Source organism: Acanthaster planci, linkage group LG13 (assembly GCF_054643075.1).
Source record: "Acanthaster planci isolate LZ-2023a linkage group LG13, COTS_SCS, whole genome shotgun sequence".
NCBI classification, from domain to species: Eukaryota; Metazoa; Echinodermata; class Asteroidea; order Valvatida; family Acanthasteridae; genus Acanthaster; species Acanthaster planci.
Genome location: NC_141789.1, coordinates 1,920,653 through 1,941,417, shown reverse-complemented (window position 1 = coordinate 1,941,417; position 20,765 = coordinate 1,920,653). Strand labels below are relative to the sequence as shown.

The 20,765-nt window shown below is 41.6% G+C and overlaps 1 protein-coding gene across 1 annotated transcript; it reads right to left on the bottom strand.

Moving 5' to 3' along the window:
• Positions 1–494: 494 nt before the first annotated feature.
• On the bottom strand, positions 495–20,446 carry LOC110977085 (uncharacterized). Its single transcript, XM_087145115.1, has 7 exons — positions 20,289–20,446; positions 14,356–14,443; positions 13,975–14,123; positions 13,380–13,596; positions 5,143–5,232; positions 4,755–4,870; positions 495–2,711 (listed from the first exon to the last, which is right to left on the bottom strand). The coding sequence occupies exons 2-7, from the start codon at positions 14,393–14,395 to the stop codon at positions 2,487–2,489; spliced, it is 837 nt and encodes a 278-aa protein (XP_087001241.1). The 5' UTR covers positions 14,396–14,443; positions 20,289–20,446; the 3' UTR covers positions 495–2,486.
• Between the last annotated feature and the right edge of the window lie 319 nt (positions 20,447–20,765).

The following is a 20,765-nucleotide window of genomic DNA, read 5'->3' as shown; positions in this document are numbered from 1 at the left end:
TCTTCGTCCCCGTTGCAGCTCATTGTTTGCACCGTCAAGGACTCAACTGTTTTTCGTCATCTGTGGAGTGCAGCATTCTTCACTGTAGTGCTTTCCATCTTCATCTTATTTATATAAGATCTTTTCCTGATTCTTTATCCTTATCATTGTAAACTAGTTCCAATCAGCATTTTCTTAGTAGTGATTTTTTACATCAAAATCTATAATGGAGAAATGAGGATTTCACGTAAAATGTCAAGTAAAATTTTGTAATTGTGTTGTACGTGAAAATAGAGCAGCCACCGCCCAAGGGGTTACAAAGGCTCTATCCCTCCCCATGCCCCTTTGATTTGAAATTTGAAATTGGAGCTGAAAGTTTTGAAATTGGATTTCACCGATAAAGGCGTTTAACTTTTAATCCAGGAATTTCAATGTTTTATTGAAACCGCAACCAAAGCGCCCCCCTGCTACAGTGAACACACACTTCTGATAAAAATTCGGAGAAAACACAGACATGTTTGTCATCATTTATTCATGTGTAACGTTCTCATCTGCAACATACCGCATAAAACGTAGAAATGATTTCAGTTTACAAAAGTTTGATTATTACAAACACATTTTTACTTTATAATTTAGACAAAATGGATCTGGGACAGCTATTATAATAATCCATATTTCAGTGTTTTTACTAGAAGATTAAACTTTTTCTGTATTGAGACCAGAACTTCGTTGGTTTTGATGTGGCAGTCTTCGGACGACTTAAAAGTTAATTAACCCGCACTTTGATTTTCTTAAAATTGGCACATCAAGGCCATCGTATTTATGTATCTTTCTTCATGCCTCTTTACTGATCACTATATCGAACCTATATACCCCAGTGCATTGGAGATAGCTACATCATGAATGTCAGACCTTTCATTTTCAACGCTATTCACAAGCATTCAAGACTTCATAGCAATTTTACTCAGCCTTGACTCTTCATAATACCACACGAGCCGATTTCTACATGATGCTGCTTTATTACACGAGTGTTATTTTTTTTAACAGGCCTTTTCCTTGAGCAATGCAATTCGAAGACTCTAAAGGAGAAGATTTTTTTTTGCTTTTTTTGTTTTTTTACTTTTGCTAAGGCAAGTTAAGAGAAGAAAGGAATTGGGTATGCCTCTTCCCATTTCAACTGTATTGCATGGCAGAAACATGCAGTGGATACTGAACACTTGTATCCACAAGGCCGGACTAGGACCACACTACACTGATGGAAAAGCTGTTTAATTCAAACACCAACGTTTTTTCGGTTTATTTGTTTGTTGTAGTTGAAATGCTAACCGGTAAACGTGGATGACAAGCACAAACTAGAAGGGCAATTTTAACTGTCGAAGGTAGCAGACTTTTCCCCTACGGTAAGTGTGAATGCGTATTGGGGTAGGTTTTTCTGTGGCTACTATAGGCTGCCTTTATAGAGTCCCGTTTACAGTTGGTGTCATGTATGCTGCCACCAATCGACCAGAGTTGTAGTCGAAACATCTCTGAGAGGTCCACGGGACCTACCCATAAGGTCATCACAAAAAGACCAACCCAAGACCTCCAGTCTGAATTCAATTATGCATTCATTGTCATAGTTCACACTGTCCCGAGGGAAGTTGGGATTGGTCTCGCGAATGGTCTTGCGTATGGTCTTGCGCATAACCTTGTGGCGGTCTCGACTACAACACTGCTGGGTCCCCTAATCATCTACCAATTAATTTGGCAACCTGTCATTGTCTGCCAGTCAATTTAGCTATATCCCCCTCATTGTGTTTTGTGTGGTTAGTTTCATAACGTCAGTGTAAAAAGCTTTTCGAGCTTGGAGGGAAGGGGCTGCCAAACTGTTGTCAATGAACTTCGCAAATCGCTCTTACCAGTTTCGTAAGTTGTCTACAACGCACGATTTACAGGGCACGAGTGGGTCGATAGGTCACTTCAGGAAAATGCTCTTGAACTGGTTTGATTTTTTTTAACTTTTGGTTTTTGATCGCCATGTTTATCAAGCGTCGTCTGAAGTTTTAGATTTGTTCTTATGAAGTGCATCCTTATAATGTCCTTTTTCACATGGTTGTCTTCTGTGGCAGGAGGATGTGCCTTTTGTAATTATTGGCGCATCTTTATTTTCTATGATTCTTCCTGCTTCATTGTCTTACCACACTATTTATTTTTCCACGGTCTCCCTATGTGTCATCTGCACGTGTAATGAGACTCTCGGAAAGCAGTGATTTTTTGGCATCATTTAGGAAATAGAACGTTCCATGCTTCAAAAATTGGCCTGCGTCTTGAATTAACATACAGAGGATACACCCGAACAGGAGACACAAATTCATGAATGGCCGAGCGCTCCGTGGGCTATTTGCCCGCGATCGCTCCCTTGAAAGCACAGTGATTTACGAAACACTGAATTTTGCGAAAGCACTCTATAGGCTGCAGCTGATTAAACTGTAAGCTATCATGGCAGATTCTTATCTGTGTCTCTGTCTTTACACCACTATGGCCATGGCCACCAGGCCTACGGCGGCAGTGACCATGACGGACGTCACCCCCAGCGAGCTGGCTCCGTTACAGTAGTTCCCAGTGCAGCAACAAGCCGTGGCCGTAGCGCCCTGATACGAGGCGCTGAAACAGTCATTCATATTAACACATGATGCAGCCGGCGCACACGATCTTTGAATTATGCTCACGCCGCTGCCCTCGGCCTTCAGTTTCTGCAGCGAACACGGAAAGAATAAAGCACAAGATTAGGGGATTCAGGTTGGTGTAGTGTTTCTTTCCTCGCCTTCCACCTCCGGGGCCCTGGGTTCGAACCCGGATCGGTCCACACATGGATTGGGTTTGCCGTCCCTTTCTGAGTCCGTGGGTTTTCCCCGAAGCATTTATCCGGGATTTCCTCCCACCTTTCAAAATGAATATTTCTTCATTGTCTTAGTCACCCATTATCATCCTGTAATTGGCAGGACGAACAGATATGAATAAATTTCAGATCAATGTAGCGACATTCGCATAGTTGTGTACGATTATTCGGACACGCCACCAACAATATCACCGACTAACCTTGCTGAAAGAGAAAAATCGTACTTCAGTTGCTTTGTGTTCACTGCTCTGGGCTATGCACGTCAATCTTTGGGGGAGGGGAGGATGGACAAATAGGAAGACACACCCCCACCTAATATCATTTTATAATGCCCCAAGTGTTTGGGCCTCCGAGTCTTGTATCGCATAATGACCCTACCGTGTAGAAATAATTGGTCTGTGTTCATGTCGTTTACACTTATTGATAAACAACATTCAAAAATCGCCGCCCTTGTCCTTCAAATCGGCCCCTAAAGGAAATTTGTAAGACCATAGGCACAACAAAAAACCTTGAAATTTAACCGTCCTGCCCCATCCTGTTCATCAATCAGGCCAATTTTGCTGACTTGAATTCTGTTTATTTTAAATCCATGATGCTCGTGAATATATGTTCGCAATTGTCAGGAGGCGAGTAAGGTGATTGTAAACTCATGGACTTAGTGCGGAACTGTGGACGTGCCATGGCAGACTAGCAAAGACCATGATGTGTTTTACTTATGGATGACGACGTTATGAAAGGCAACCTGTCGATATCTGGATATATGTAGTCACGGAATAATGATATCTTGGAAGTGGGATGCTATCCGCAGAGTTTTAGGGTGTTGCCAATTAGTGGGATGTGGACACATTATTTCAGTGCAGGATGCCTGCATTCATGATGGATCATCTTAGCGTGCTCAGCATCGGCATCCTAATCTGAGTATGTAAAACCTCCGTAATAAGTTGCCTCAAATTCTGCCTGTAGAACGTCGTCATCGTGAGAAGAGGGATCTCAACGAATCTGATGGCACTTTCAAGGCTCCGTACAATGACAGATCCAGCATTTACAAGGGGGCACCCGGCAGTACAAGCAAGGCATATTTTTAGTGATATTTTCAGGCTTTTTATGTTGTACAGTAACCAATTAAGAACAAAACAAAGCAAAAGAAAAGCCCACCCCCCCCAAAAAAAAATCAAATACTTAAAAGCGGCTGACGGGGCATCCCATCTTGACCCTACTGCCGTATAAGACAACATTGAGTACCGAATTGATTGTACCGATTCGTTATCTGGGAGTTACCTACTTGAAGCACCCTGTGGAGCGAACATTTCCGAAAAAGGGCCATTACATATTTTTAAAAAAGGTGAGAATCAGTAAGAAATATTACCTATGTGGGCGCTCAGAAATTAAGCGGAACTATTAGATAACAAGCGGGTTAAAGGTTCCTGTTTCTGTTACTTAGCTTTTGGTACTCATTCTCCCTTGATTTGGTTCATATTTCGAGTTGTTTAATACGGCTGATTCACAGTAGTGCGCCATCAAGAGTTTGCAGAGCACCGTGTTGGCCAATCACAGTGAGCAAAATCTGTCGATCCAATGCGCATTTTGAAAGGGTCGACAGATTTCACACATTGTGATTGGCCAATGCAAACTCTTTCTGGCGCACTGTTAAGAATAGCTGTGTTCCTGTCGACTTACTCGACTACATTTATAACTGGCATGTACCTACATGGACGAAGTTCCCCAAACAGCTGGCTTATTCTGAGTTTACTTTCAGGGGAATGTTTCGATAGCCTTTATTGCTGCTTTCTGTTAAATGTTACTTTTGTTTTTTGGGTATTTTTTCCTGAAAAGAAAAGGATAGCCATCTCAATAGCTTATATCATCGAAGTGAGTCTTGGTTAAATAATTCACTTACGTAGCAGACACCGTCCTGAGACGAACAGGTTTTTTTCAGGGAGTCACTGGGTGTGAATGGATCGGAGCAGCTGTTGGTAAGGCTGCATTCATAGCAGGAGAGGCCCATGATGCCTCCTGGAATAGACGGAAATAACCAAATAGCAAATAATGATATATAACCTACTACAGATATAGTTCTTAGTTCATGACGACACACTGCATTGTTTGTATGAACGGTTTTGAGTTTTATGTATATTTTATGAGGGTAGCGTGTCCGTTGGCTTATTGACTTTGGTAAGAATGCCTTTTTTCTGTTTTGCAATAAAGTGATGTGTGTAAAGGAGTATAGGCGTTTTATTTATGTGTTTTAGAGCAGGTTTGGACAAATTAATGTAAGCGGACGTTACCAATAAAACTCAGAAAGAGGACAACTTCCAAGAGTTTCATGGTGAACTGCAGCTGCTGCACAGCCAAACAAGGTAGCAATCGGGTACCTCACGGATTGACCTGTTTCAAAGGGAAAAAATACCAAAACCTGAAATGTATCTGAATTTGGTTTGACTGCATTCTTGATACTTGCCTACAATTGAGAGCTGAATGGCCATGCAACCTTCTTCATTATTTCTTTACTATTGAACTACTTGAGCGGGAGGCATGAACATATTAATGTAACAAGGCCCTAGTGGCTCTAGCTCCAAGCCCAACGGAGCCCTTTGTTAGCTCTTTGATTTACTAGGGTACAACTGATCAGGGAGTCATTTTCCATCCGCTTGGCCGGGGACACATCAAGATAGATCTTGACAGGCAGTGGGTATCATGTTTTTCATATTGCTTTTGCTGGAAGCGTTCACGGTTTGTGCAGCCTTTGTAATTGTGATGTTTAAGGGGTGCGCCGATCGTAAACTCACCTTCTTTGTGTAAGTTTGTTTTATTTGTATGTGAAAGATTGTATATGTTTTATTGTCTTGTGGAACGCCCAAAGCTAGGCTGATTGAGTCTTCATTTTAATTATACATTATAAATTAGATCTGTGACGGATTTTTCCGTTACAAATTGTCAGGATCTTCACTACTTGCCGCAAAAACTTGGTTCAAATTCAAACTTATTTTACAGATTGTTCTATTTGGCGGATTACGAATTTTTGCAGGCAACCGATGTGGACAATCTTTTACCTTATATAAATCTCCTGTTTATAACCAGGAAATCTTATTTTCAGTAGAAATTGATCAGAATTGGCAACACTAACCTTTTTTTCAAGAGAAAAAAAGATAATTTGGGGGATATTTAAATCAGACTTTTCATCACTTTTCTGACACAGGGCACAAAATCAGAACACTTAATCAGACCCCGGTCCCACGGCTGAAGAGAGAAGCGTACCAAACGTTCCACTTGAAACCTTTATCCAACGAATCAGCGTTCGTATTGTGGCATTTTTCATTGTCGTTTGTAACTGTGTCGACATACCCTACATACTATTGATATTTTGGAATTATCAAGGTGTACAAAATTGCAGGGGACTGGGGATTTCCCTGTGAGGTTAACAATTCTCATGCATGATTTAAATAATATTATCGCCTCCGACCCATACAGCACGTTTCAACTCAGGCCTACGTGCAGAGTAACTACGCCGTTTTGACAACATAAGGTGAGACTGAAAATGTTGGATAGTGGAGTGAATAATAGGGTCCATATTGTCTGATTACTCAAATATTTTTTTTCATTTCTAAATTTGAGGGGGTTCATCCTTTTTGCTTCGATCGGGTTCTATCTTCATGCTATAGGCCGAAATCATCTCAGTAAAACATCAACCAATTAAGAGCAAACCGAGATGGGTTTGTTTAGTTCGAATCCTGTTAAAGTCGGTAAGCTGGATACTTTAATAATTGGTGAATCGAACTCCCCCTCCGCCGCCTGTAGCAGGTCTGACTGCTACACTGAAAATGGTCAAGAGAACTTGATGAGTGCCGCGACCATGATTCAACCCCAAATCTCATCGATGTGTGGAGTTGGTAGTGTGTTTAATCTTGCGTGTTGACATCGTTTTAGTGATCCCATGATTGCCAGAAAGGAATCCTCGTAATCATCAGTCTTAAACGGCAACCATTAATTGCCGTCTTATAGGTCGGTCGTGTAATTTCAACACGGGCTTACCTTAATGTTGATCAGTCGTACACCAACCCAACCGTCTGCTCAGCCAAAGGTGGTAGAAATGGAGCGAGTGCCCAGCCGCACCCACTGCCGCTGGTCGCTGGTAGCTCACTGTTGCGTGGGCACAGACAACGATATGACACGTCTGAAGCCGATCGCAGACAATCTGTAGACTTTGACCTGTGTCGACTTGGCTTATTGTCTGCCGAACCAAGTGTGTCTATCGACTGTGACTTGCGACAGTTTGTGGTAATTGTTGTGAATACATGTATATCTGTTGCGCTGTTAGAAGCATTCTGGTGACGTCATTGCGATCACGTGCCCATGCAAATGAGGTTTATCAGGCATTGACGTTTGTATAGCTAATGTGCTTTGTCGTGTCGTGTTTCTATGGTGATATTTCACCTTTCCTGACGTCAAAGGGCATTCTGAAAAACTTGTGGAAACCACTTGCGTGCAAAAAGGAGGGGCATATGATATCTTGGGGCCAGTTTTGTGACTATATAAGGCAAGGTATGATGAACGAAGAAATGCTAACCAATCAGCTTTCGCCTTTCTCCAGATCACACGTGCGGTGTTTGGGTGCGGAGAGCAACGCAGAACGATGCACAGCCTGATTATCTTGCAGGTCACTCGTTTTGGGACTTTCCCTGTGGCCTGTTTTTAACCTTTGGCTACAAAAGCCAGTGTGAATAGCTATAAAACCGTTTGAAAGTGAACGTTCGTAATTTCTTTCGTGCAGGCACATTGGATGTGCAAAGTTCTTGTTCATACCCAAATGAAAAGGCTGTTAAAGTGGAAGAAGCTGAGACGTTCAACAATATTTATCGTGGGTCAGGGGCAAGTCACCAACTGTTTCATAGTATTTGCAAGTTCTTATTCATACGACCCATTGTGCCTCGGCCGTCCCTCGTGTCAGGTGATCGGCGTCGCACGTCTCGTCCTTCTATCTTCGTCCCTCCTTTTGCCAGTCGTGTCGGGCCGTCACCCGTCCTAGTCTGCCATCGCCATCAATTTTAACATTGGAATTATTTTCTGGAGAGCAACTTGCAAGTGAATTGAATATCCCTTAAATGTTCAGAAAGCCCGGAATGTTACCCGTAAAGTGCATGGTGACGTATTGTGTCAACGTTGCGCAAAAGTTCTAATCATAACTAAATGGGCACTTCTAGACAGTAGCGTAAATATATAATGGGAAACGGGGACTCCTTCCCACTCCCACTTGAACCCTCTGCCCCCGTGTGCTCCCCCCCACACACACCCACACATTCAAAATAACACAACCTCACACTAGCGGCTCTTTTGACAGTAAGCACGGTGGGGCAGGTGTACAAAATTTGTGTCCATATCCTTGCGCAGGTTTTGAAGAAATGAAAACGTAGGTATGAAATTGGACAATCAACATTCACCTTTTTTCACCGGCTGGGAGTGGGCTGAGAAAGGGATGCGAATTGCCTCGCCGAATTGACCGTGTCAGACAGAGCTGGTTGCCGGTAGAAAAAAATGGGATGCGAGTGGGCTGAGAAAGGGAAGTGAATTGCCTCGCCGGATTAACCTTGTCAGACGGGGCTGGTTGCCGGTGAAAAAAAGGGAATGCGAGTTTGGGGTGGAATTTTCATTCTATTCAGTAGGGGGCGCATGCCTAATATGAGGTGACAATTCGATTGAACCTTTAGAAGTACCCTTTTCGTCGCAATTATTTCTAACATTACATTCACTTCTACACATGAAAATAATGCTTAATATACCTCTGATATAAAGGAGATATGATGACGCCGCTATAACATCTTAGATAAGAAGATGGTTTCAAGATGTCTGTAGTTGTAATCGCCAGCATGCACTTCAATGTTGTTACTGGGAAAACGATTTAATAAAGTTCACTTAAAGTTTACCTTTGCCAAATACTGAAAATTATCGGTAACTGTTACATCAATATAGAACAGCAAAAGTGAACACCTTAACCCTAACAGTCCTCAATCCTTCACCTGTTGGAGGATTGAGGATTGTTAAGGTTAAACATTAAGTTTTTATTGAATTTACATTTCCAAACTGAATTAAAAATTAAACAGAGTTTAAATTGATACAGCGATAAAAGATTTCTTCAAGTTAACTTCTTGTTTGACATAGAATTCAGCTGATTTTTCTGTCACGGTCAACATTGTTAAATCATTTGTGATCATTCAGATTCAAAATGAATGAAACAACCCTCCAGATACACGAAACAGGAAATGTTCAGACTTAGTAGCACACTTGTGACATTTCATATAAATGAAATGCAAACACTATCCAGCAATGGTTGCACTAGCGCTAACATCCCTATTTTGTATTGGTCTTAAAAGTCCGTTCTTTAGATGACCATGCTTGAACTGCTAAATGACAAAATCATTGAACAGTGACAGCAATATTCATTTATGCTCTCTTTTCAACGTTTCTTACATCTTAGCTTGTAATTCAATTGTTGCATGCGTACTGATATTCAACGTTCCATCGAAATGTATTTAATGAAATTTTAATTTCAGCATTTTTCTTTTGTTATCCATATGTTTGTACACAGTCCATCCCACGAAATAGGCCTAAGGGTTTCTATTAAAGAAAGCGTGGGTTTTAAATCAACGAACCGAAACCCACTCCTATTTGTTATTTTATTATTTATTATCAAACAATACCACCGTACATGAACACGATCAGTCAAGTGGGGAATTAATAAGTAGTATTGTTTGAATTCACCGATGCATGTCGGGTCGTATCCCTTGGCATATTTTTCCATTTCTGCGCATGCTTTTATTATCCTGCGTTGTTTTACAGGCTTAGCATATTTTTATTTGCGACACGAAATTGTTCTAGCGTGTCCTCTCAATACTCAACCCTCCAATCAGTACATAAGTTTGAAACAAGATGCAACACTGCCTCTGTGCTTAGGATGAAGAATAGCTAACTCTTGCATTCATCTCAACTTTCACAGTGACAGTTTGTCTTCTAGGAGCAAAGAAACCAGGCAATAGTTGTCGGAGATGCTCGATTATTTCCATGGAAACATGGAAATGCCGTGCAGAGTTAACCTGGACAATGTCATCATACAGAGAAAATCCATCTCTCGATTCTATCATCTTCAAGATAGAAATTATGTCTCATTTCGTGAAGGCCATTCCAAGAAGCCACGTTTTCATTTATTTCCCCTTTCTGCAGGCTACAGCCATACGTAGTAAAAGATATTCTTTCTCACCAAAATTAATGTCGCGTGCAATGCCCATGACACTCTCCCTCTGCTGCCGTAATCTTTTGGCAATTTCTCTGGATCGGCAGTCACAGTTTCGGGGATCTGGGTTGTTACATCTGTTTTTTCAATGCTGGTAACTGTCTTATGCAATGACTTGTTGCTTTTCCTCTCTGCGCCTCGCTTTCTGATGTGATGTGGAAGTGCACCATTTCCAACTTGGAACTCTGTAGCTGTCAAGAATGGCTGGATTATGTTCTATTTCTGCAAGCAGGGGATTGTTGTCGGGGAATTCTCTTGCAGGCTGCTCACCATCACGTGCTTCTCCTGTCCGGAGGTGACCAGCTGATCAGTCTTATTTCTACCTTGTTGTTCTTGCTTATTTTGTATGTTAGGCGTAGTGTAATTTTCGGCTGGTTTATCATTCATAGGCCTGTCTCGTGGTCGCTATATATTAAAGTCTCTACCTTCTGGCTCATTTGAAAATGAAAGAAGACGTATACATCTTGATTTTACAGCATTGTTTAACGTCTTCTGACCCTGCAACGCTGCTATCGTTCCGGAGGGAATTACCTCCAAACAATAAACTTAGAAAGGCTGTCAGCGACATTGCTCGTCTTTGGCGTTCTCATACCTAAATAAGAAAAATTTCCCTTGCAACAAGTCCTTGATTCTCAAAGTGTCAAATGGTTCCAACCTTTTTTTGCGTCGTCTTCGATCTTGATCAAGGAATGTGAGTGTTGATCCATTTATGGGCTCCGCATCGAAATTATTACACCAGTAATTTCAGTCGTCCATGGAAAGTAATGACATTTTCAAACAATTATTATGCCCATTGATCCGCTATAGGTCTTTCCCAGCTGAACTCAATAACACGAAAGACGGTCATGAAGGTTAGATCACTGTCGCAAACTGTAACCCTTTCCAAAGTGAGCGAATTCCACAAAGGAAACAGCTTTTGGTGAAGCAGAAAGTATACAACACAATGAGATAAGGAACTAATAAAGTTGGCCTTATAATGTTCATAAATTTCTGTGATCACGGTTTGTAAATTTATAAATACAACTAAACGAAAACAAACAGGATGAGTTGTGACAAACAAGGTTGGGGCAATCAAGCTGGTGAAAATGTTGGCAAAAAATCCCCGCTGCATGAAGTTTATTTAACAGTAACTGTCCACACCCATGACGAAACATCATGCATTTACATTTTTACAACCGACAGAAAAGTGGAGGGTTAAAACGACAAGAGGTTGAAACGGCATTCTGATACCATCCTGGTCACTGACATAATCAATGTGCACTGTGAGCATGCATAAACACATGTACTGTATAGTGTGTTCAGCATACCCTGCGGTTGCAGCAGTCACTGACTCTGAACTCCCCTGTGGCTGCCGAGTTCATTGAACGTGGTTAGGAGTGGATACTTGAGGTATGACAGGATTTGTGCACAAACCCCTTGTGCAAGGGGTGTTTGTGTGGGAAAAAATATCTACGAAAAGTCATCGGTTAATTAATTCATGATAACATAATAAATCATGAAATGAGCTTTAATTTGATGTGCATTTTGAATGCCTTAGAAACTTTTGAGTATTTTCCCTGATTTTTGGAATTCAGGTATGTATCACTGTTTTCTGCGGAAGTTTATTTTGGCCTTCACCCGTCTATTGAGAGTAAACTGAAAATATTTTCCCAAACCGAAAGTCTCCCTGCTGATGTGTCTTCCATACTTCAAAATAGGGCTAATTCTTCCTGCTGTATAAAAATCCCTCTTCAATCAAAAGAGGGCGCTTTTGGTGGACGCCAACTGCATACATATGAAGAAAATATCATGGCCGAGCCAATACAGGCCACTTCGCCTGTTTTCAAAAAAAAGACTGAAAAAATGGTCCAATTCATTTCAAAGGTGAGGGAAAGGAATTATTTCTTCGCAGCCACCCAAACGCCTCACAAATATTTTCTTCCTGTAATGATGCTCGTGGAAACTCTGTAAAAAGAACTGAACTACAGAAAACTCAACGAAATGTTTTATTTTTTCGATCATCATTTTATTCACATGTAATAGCTCACACAACTAGATGGCCTCCATTTATTCACTTAAACTTCCCTTTGTAATATCCAGCGTGATATTAAAACAGTAGGCTCTATTTGTGGTTTACAGAAAATATTTTCTGACAAAAAACTCTTCGTAAAAAGGTGGTCATATGATTCTCATTCCTTGTTTTTAAACAATACCCACTGTTCATGTAAAAAGGCACTCATCAATGATATTATTTCAAAGCATTATTTCATTTCTCGTCACTGCAAGGATGCCCCACCTCACTTTCAGATTCACACGCCTGAAATCAAGGATGACTAAATTAGGAAATGAATTGAGATAAAAATGGCCAAAGCTACTGTGCACTTCAAATTTGACTGATTAATTGACTAAAATTGTTCAGATTGCGACTTGGTTAAGCTTGAGGTCCACCCATCACAAAGAGGCTTTTTATTTGACCAAATTCCCGTATTGTTTTAGTAGTTCATTTTTCTTTGCTTTAAGTCAAAATATAGGCGGCTGTGCCACCTATCGGTTGCTGTATGAATGTATTACATCATGAATATCAGATCGTTTTTATGTATTCAAGACGTCATAGTATTTAATACTCAATCTTTAGAAAGTATGAACGATCAACAAAAAAACCCTGTAGTCTTTGCCACAATCTGTGTACCTTAACCGTGCTAGTCTGTGTACTTCAATAACAGAACTTGGCTTTGACATATTTGTACTCCACAAATGAAATTACAATTCGCAGGACCATTTCGCTACTGGTTTGCACAACTGTTAAACTGAGGTTTCAATCAAGTATACATTCTGAAGAGTGGTTTTTCAATGAATAAATTTCAAATTGGCTCAAACTCTAACATTTCTCATCATTGGATTTCTTTTCTCGATTTCCATTATTATGGGGCTGGTATAGCCGTCGATTTTTTTTAAACCGAGCAACCACAATTTAGACAATTCAGTGTGGTTCTGGTATATAATGTACATGTATATACCACAGGCGAAGCTAGGATGCTCAACTGGGGGGGGGCAGGAACGTTGGATGTCAAAGTGAGGCTCGCACTGTTTTTTCTGAATGATTTTACTTTTTTCTTTTTCCAAATTTTCTGTAGGATAAATTTCCCAGGTTATCGATGCGCGTTCGTTATTCAGAAATAACTTCAAAAATGTGGAGGTAGAATGCAGTGCCAAGCTAAACTAAGTGTCTAGCGTCTCGTTCTTACTCGTCTAGCTCCTAGCGAGCGAGAAGCATTGCCATGAAGATGATGGCGACAGTAGCGATGACGTTTGCGGCCAACGACCCAACTCCGTTGCACAGACTGCCGCTGCAGCAGCAGACTGTGGCGGATTGGCCGCCATAGTCGCCCGAGGCGCATCCATTTTGAGCTGGGCAGACAAGACTGGAGTAACACGTTCTCGCCACTAAATTCGATCCGCCACTGGATAGAGTTGCTTTCTGTGTGCACAAAACAAAACATGGGCAGATACATGCGTTGACAAATACACAAACACTTGCGACGATCAAACTGCTTGAGTGGGGGCGATAGCATGGCCTGTTGTTGCATGTGGTAACGCTTCAAGTGTACACAAAAGGCGAGTTGTTTTTATTTCTGGAGTGGTTTCCAGTACTTTTTTTTAGTACAAAGAAAACTGGCGACATTGTTTTTAAAATTCTAGAGTGGCTCTGTAGCTGAAACGATTGAAGACAAAATGTGTGAAAAATACATCTAATTTCTCTCAAAGAAGCTCACAAGGTATATTGTAATTTTTTAGCCCACAAGCTTACAGTGTTTACATGGGTTATTTTATACTATAGTTGAGATTTGGTACTTACGGCACAGGTATCGAACCCAGTTGTGCAAGTGGTTTTCAGAACGTAAGGATCAGTGGTGCTGGTATCGAATGGGTCATCGCAGGCACTGGTGTCGGTACCTGCACCAGCTCCATTGGTGCAGGTGTAACACTGCAACCCCATGATGCCTCCTGCATTGGAAAGAATTACTGTCATATTCTCATCTACACTATTTCCTAAATCATGCAATTGACGTGTACTAGTAATTATCAGCTTCTGAAACCTATTTAGGGCACCGCTTTGACGATTTCTACTAAGGATGACATCAACTGCATGCAATGCTGTGTGTCGAATTTGATCTTTTTTGTTTGTCTTTCCTTTCTCCAGTGAGATGACTAATCAATTAATGAAAACAACATTTACCAATGGAGGTTAGAAGGATGGCAACTTCCAGAAGCTTCATGGTGTACCACAGGTAGACAAACACGGCTGTGTAGTCACTACAGCAAACCTGTGTGGTTTGATAAACGTTGATACAAGTTGATATGAGTGTGGCGAAAGTTTTGGAAGTACAGATGAACATAGTAGGCATTGTAAGTGACTTCGTCATATACACGCGCACGCACCACGAATTACCCTCCCATAGACCCCTTCCACTAATAATTCTAATTAATTTATGTGCGCATGCGCATAAATGGCATGTGGAGGCATGAAGCTTGAGCGGCCCATTGAAAATGTACAGGGGTACGATTCTCAATGTCATTTTCTCTTAGCTACTACACCATTTTAACTTCCATCTGCTGAAAACCCTCCAAGATTATTATAGCTATTACTTTCCGGTCTAGAAGGGTGTTAAACTGGACTAAAGGAAAAAGCAGTCTTTGCGTTCTCCCTGAGCGCAAGGGGTCAAAAGAAATTAACAGGGCTCCTTTCTGACCGTATCCAATTCAGTAGATATATGTACTTCTGGGTACCATGCACCATTTGCACTACACGCTGAATACAAGGCTGAAGAAGGGGAATTGTGGGCTAGCTTCAGACTGGGTTAGGTTTGTTCCGCCACGTACGTCGTCGCCCGAGAATGGTGAATGGTACCCTAATGTATCGCAACATTTGAAAATAGCTCTCACAGAACGGAACCCTATTGATTTTGCTCGCCCTCGTGCGCAGCAAACGAACGAAAATTTTCAAGTTGACAAAAAAAAATTGAAATCGAATTGGGACAGTCTACATGCAAAATCTGGACAGAAAAATGGACGACGAATGAAAAACTGAGATTTGGAGCATAGAATAAAATGAATCGAATAATGTATGCCGAGTAGTAACAAATCGAAATTGTTTTATATGCTACACTTTGTTAATGAATTGAAGCGACACAGCCATTTAATCTGCTTGTAACAGGATCATTTTTAAATTGAACTGAAGGGAAAAGAAATTCGGTCGAACTGGATTGCGCAGCGAGGCTGGTAAAGAAAAGGTTTGATATTGTTCTTGGTTTAAATCCCAGAGGGTATTTTTTGTTTTTTAAGGTTCTTTCCTGTTGGAAAAGATCCATTTTCAAAGGCTATTACAATAGCTGCCCAAATTTGTAGCCTTGAAGTTTACATTCAAGACAAAGGCTGGCTTAACCACTTTCTCGAGCAGGTAATACCAATAATATATTTTGACCCCGCTCCGAACAGGGGCATAATAATCTATTCATTTATAAACCGCAAATTTCATATAGATATGTAAATGGGCTGTACAATGAAGACATTAAGCGTGGAACAATGAATACATTTAAACACGGTTGAGCCGATGGCTTACAAGGGCGCCTTGTATTCACCGACATCAGTAAAGGGGCGACAGTAAGAAGCAGTTACAGTTTTAGAGGTGGGAGGAAAACCCCAGAGGAATATTCTGGGTAAATCCCACGGAGTCAGGTAGGGACTTAAAATCCAATCCACGGGTGGACCAGGCTGGGAATCGAACCTGGGACAACAAAGGTGGACCGGGCCGGGAATCGAACCTGGGACAACAAAGGTGGACCGGGCCGGGAATCGAACCTGGGACAACTAACGCGCGGAATTTCTTGACCTTTCCAAACGCGCATTGGGTCCACAAATTTCGCACATTGGGTGCGTTCGATTAGCTTCCCTGGACACACCAGTGTTACACTCAAGGGAAGCCTCAAAATGAGGCTTATCGAACGCTGCAGTGTGTTTTCCAAGGCATTCTGGGATAAAGGTCAAGTCCCCGCCTCATTCCATCATCTACGTCCATGCTCGAACAGTCCATCCGTGACGTCATTACACTCGGGCAGCCTCCAGAGACCCGCTCGCCAGCTGGGGTAGTGGTGGCTGACACCAGGGCAGGCACGAACATCACGTGATGGCTAAACGAACGCTCTCGTGTAAGTTTGACTTACACGTGTAAGCTAATCGAACGCACCCATAGTGATTGACCAACACGTTGCAAACTCTTGGTGGCGCACTATTGTGGAACGGCCGTATTTCGTTGCGTGTACTTTCAAATGGAGTTTTTCAAAAACCGGTTGAGGTTTTTGTGCTTCAGTCGTCAGATTTCGAAGAAAAACTGAATTCTGCACTTGGGAATGGATAAATTTGGAAAGAATAATGGTTGAAGTGTACGCAGCAGTGAATTACTGGAGATCAACGTCAAGTTTGGAAGAACTTGAACAGAAGGAATTGTGAGCTACATTTTTTTTCAGAAAGTTTCTCAAATTTTACCTTATAATGCTTAACTTTAAGCCTATATAGGCCTAGTAAGAAATTGATGACAGTCTATCGAACCTATCAGACTTCGTATATGAAACTTCACTATCTGGAAGTAGGGACTGTCGGAAATGCTACTTATTGGCAAAAGTGGTTTCAAAAACTGATTGACTAATTTGTCGTTTATTTTCCCCAGATTTCACCGGAAAAATCTCCAAGACAGCCATAATTTGTGTTTATCGGATCTAAAGACGCACTGAACCCAAATCGTGTGACAAGACGATGTGATATGAGTAACAGAATTCTTCTTCGGGGCAGAGATGAAACCAAAGTGAAAAGCAGAGTGCTGACGTTTCTGTTGAATGAAGTTACCAACAACGGAATTCAAAATCAAAGAAACTTTGTCTACATAACAAAATTATTCGTTCTCAGTTAAAACTGACTCTTTTATGCCGGAAGTTGTTAAATGTGAATCTTTAAGTAAGGTTGTGAACTCATTTTTTTTTAGCTGATTAATAAGTGTCTGTTTTAAAAACGGTAGCAAGTTAGTTGGTTGCTCATTTAAAGCTGCGCTCACTTTGTGCTCACAGAAATATTCTCACACTTCCGTATGCCGCATGTTGGTTTTCAATAAAATTACTCAATATATGAAAGCATATGGTTTTATGCATTTTATAATGAATGGTTTTGAGTCCCAACTAGGGTCAGCATGGGGATTTGATTCTGTTGGTTTTGCCTCGAATACTCATCCGGGGTTTTCCTCCTGCCTCTAAAACTGAACATTTCTTATCTTCATAATCATCACTTCATCTTGTAATTGGCTTAATGCGCTGTTGGATGGACAGAGTCGAAAAAATCTAAACCAGTCAGACTGTTCCCCCGGACTATTTCCATAATCCTCGTGCAAAGACAGAAATACATTTATAATGAGTAGATGTAATGTGCACATCGCATCAAGTAATGCACTTGTAGATCACAACGTTATTGAGCTTGGAAAATAATTTTTACCAAACCAACAATTACCAACTTGGCACCAAGTCTATTGAAACAGTAAGAAAGGTTTTTAATAGTTCCAATGCCTATCAGATTTCCGATAAACACTCAAACTAGCTTTTTCAAAATGAAACACGAGGCTTTGCTGCAACCTGCTCAATGACATTGGAGGTTCTTGGTCATCACTACAGTTCCTATGCGCACTAGCAGTGCCTTAGGCCGACAGAACACTTAATCAGCCCCCGATTCCACGACTGAAGCGAGAAGTGTCCCAAACGTTCCATTTGAAACCTTTATCCAACGAACAGGGCGTTCGTATGGTGTACTATTTACGACAAACATTTCTCTCTCTCTCTCTTTCCTCCCTCCAGGCGACGCAACCAGACGACGCGACGGCTCCCTTGCGTCGTGCCGTCGGGTCGAACCGTCGCCTTCTTGCCATCTCGTGTGTACACACCCGACGCGACGCACGACGCGTCGTGTTCTGTCGCCCTTTACTTCATGGTGTTTATAGAGGGTGCCTTTACTGTTTTCTTTCATTTCCGTCCACCTTTCTTGCAAAGTACATGCAATTCGCTCTTTGGTGTTGATTTTTCATTGTTTTTGTATCATCGATTCATTTATTGGGATTGATTTCAATCATATTTTATTGAAAAAAATGATAAAAGAGCAAAAGAAAATCCCAATAAATTGGAACTGCTCTCTCAAAATAAGTGGAAACCGCAAGCTCAGAATTCGTCACTCTTTAATTTCCCAGCCAATGGTTTCTTTTGTTTTCTCTCATTTCCGTCCAACACGCTTGCAAAATACATGCCCTGAGCCGCAGGCGTTGATTTTTTGGGGGGTGTTTCATCCGTTCATCAAATTGAATTAGTTTTGTCATATTTTATCGGGAAAAAATGAAAACGAGCAAAAAGAAAGTCTGCGTATGTAGGTGCTCTCACATAATAAGTGTAAGCCCAGAATTCGTCACTTTTTAATTTACCCGGCTGATCCCTGTTCAAATGTCCGTCCAATTTCTTTTTAGAACCGTTGATGAAGTTCCCATTTGTGGTAGATTTGTAACTTTATAAATATTTTTCTGTGGTCCATGCAATCAGTTTCCAAGTAGTTCTCCCACTCCTCCAGACAATTTGTTTACAATTGTACCACCGCAAGTTTGACTACGGGCCCAGGCAGTTACCACCCAGCCTGCTCTATATTATTACCCTTAGAATATTCAGTCTTCTTTCAGTTTAGTCTTCCCCGTTAACTTCATCAGCACCACACTTTCAATGATATTAGTCCTTGTTTCTTAATTAAACACTGTAGAAAGTCCTACTGCCATTGTGGCGGTGTCTTTTCTTCCTCTCTGTTTGGCCTCGCGCTTTAATTTCTCATCAGATCCGCATGTTACATTTCTGCCAGCACGTAATAATGATTGATGTATTGTATCATAGAATGGATTTACAATAATTATTAGAAAAATCAGAATTAGATCAGGAAAAGCTAAAACATTGTTGTGGCTGACGTTAATGTTATATATTTCCTGAAGACAATGCTGATTAGTCGCGAAGCTCTTTCTGATTACATTTGATTAAAAAAAAAGGAGAAGAGTTTTCTTCAACAACTCTCTCTGAATGATAACACAAAGTTAGAAAGAAGAATCCACGAAAAAGAACAACAGAATCAAGGCCTGGTACCTATGGCATGTACTGTGCTAGCACGGGCCGGGGGAAGGAAATGAAAAAAAAAACAGTAAAGGCGCCCTCTATAAACACCATGAAGCAAAGGGCGGCAGCACACGACGCGTCGCGTCGTGCGTGTCGTGCGTCGCGTCGTTCTTCAGGCGACACGATGCACGACACGACGTACGAAGCTACCCACGACGCGACGGGCGACAGAAGGGGCGACGTCTAGGCAGAAAAAAATGCAACAAGGAAAGGACCTCAGACAGCACGACGTGACGGGCGACGCAACGCACGACGCGACGCTTCGTGTGTGTACAAACGTAATGGCAAGAAGGCGACAGTTCGACCCGACGGCACGACGCAAGGGAGCCGTCGTGCCGTCGCGTCGTATGGTTGCGTCGCCTGGAGGGAGGAAAGAGAGAGAGAAAGAAATGTTTGTCGTAAAAGTACACCATAGTATGGTTCGTACTTCGGCATTTTTCATTGCCTATTGTAACTGTGTTGATATATGCAGACTACACTCAAATATTACTCAAATATTTTTTTCGTTTCTAAATTTGAAGGGGTTCGTCCTTTTCGCTTCGATCGGGTTCTATCTTCATGCTATAGGCCGAAATCATCTCAGTAAAACATCAACCATTTAAGAGCAAACCCAGATGGGTTTGTATAGTTCGAATCCTGTTAAAGTCGGTAAGCTGGATACTTTAATAATTGGTGAATCGAACTCCCCCTCCGCCGCCTGTAGCAGGTCTGACTGCTACACTGAAAATGGTCAAAAGAACTTGATGAGTGCCGCGACCATGATTCAACCCCAAATCTCATCGATGTGTGGAGTTGGTAGTGTGTTTAATCTTGCGTGTTGACATCGTTTTAGTGATCCCCTGATTGCCAGAAAGGAATCCTCGTAATCATCAGTCTTAAACGGCAACCATTAATTGCCTTCTGATAGGTCGGTCGTGTAATTTCAACACGGGCTTACCTTAATGTTGATCAGTCGTACACCAACCCAACCGTCTGCTCAGCCAAAGGTGGTAGAAATGGAGCGAGTGCCCAGCCGCACCCACTGCAGTGCCTCTCAGGCTGGTCGCTAGTAGCCGTGTTGCGTACGCACAGACAACGATATGACAGGTCTAAAGCCGGTCGCAGACAATCTGTAGACTTTAACCAGTGTCGACTTGCCTTATTGTCTGCCAATTCAGAGCGTCGATCGGCTGTGTGTTGCGAAGGTCGGTGGTAGATAATCGGAATATGTCTGCGCCAGGGTCTGAAATGTTCTGGTGACGTCACGTGTCCATGCAAATTCGGTGTGTCAGTCATTTACGTTTGTATAGCTAATGTGCTTTGCCAAACAGTGTTTCCATGGGGATACGTCACCTTTTCTGACGTCAAAAGGTATTCTGAAAAGCTTGTAGAAACTCATTTCGGGCGAAAAGGAGTGACATGTGATGTATTGGGG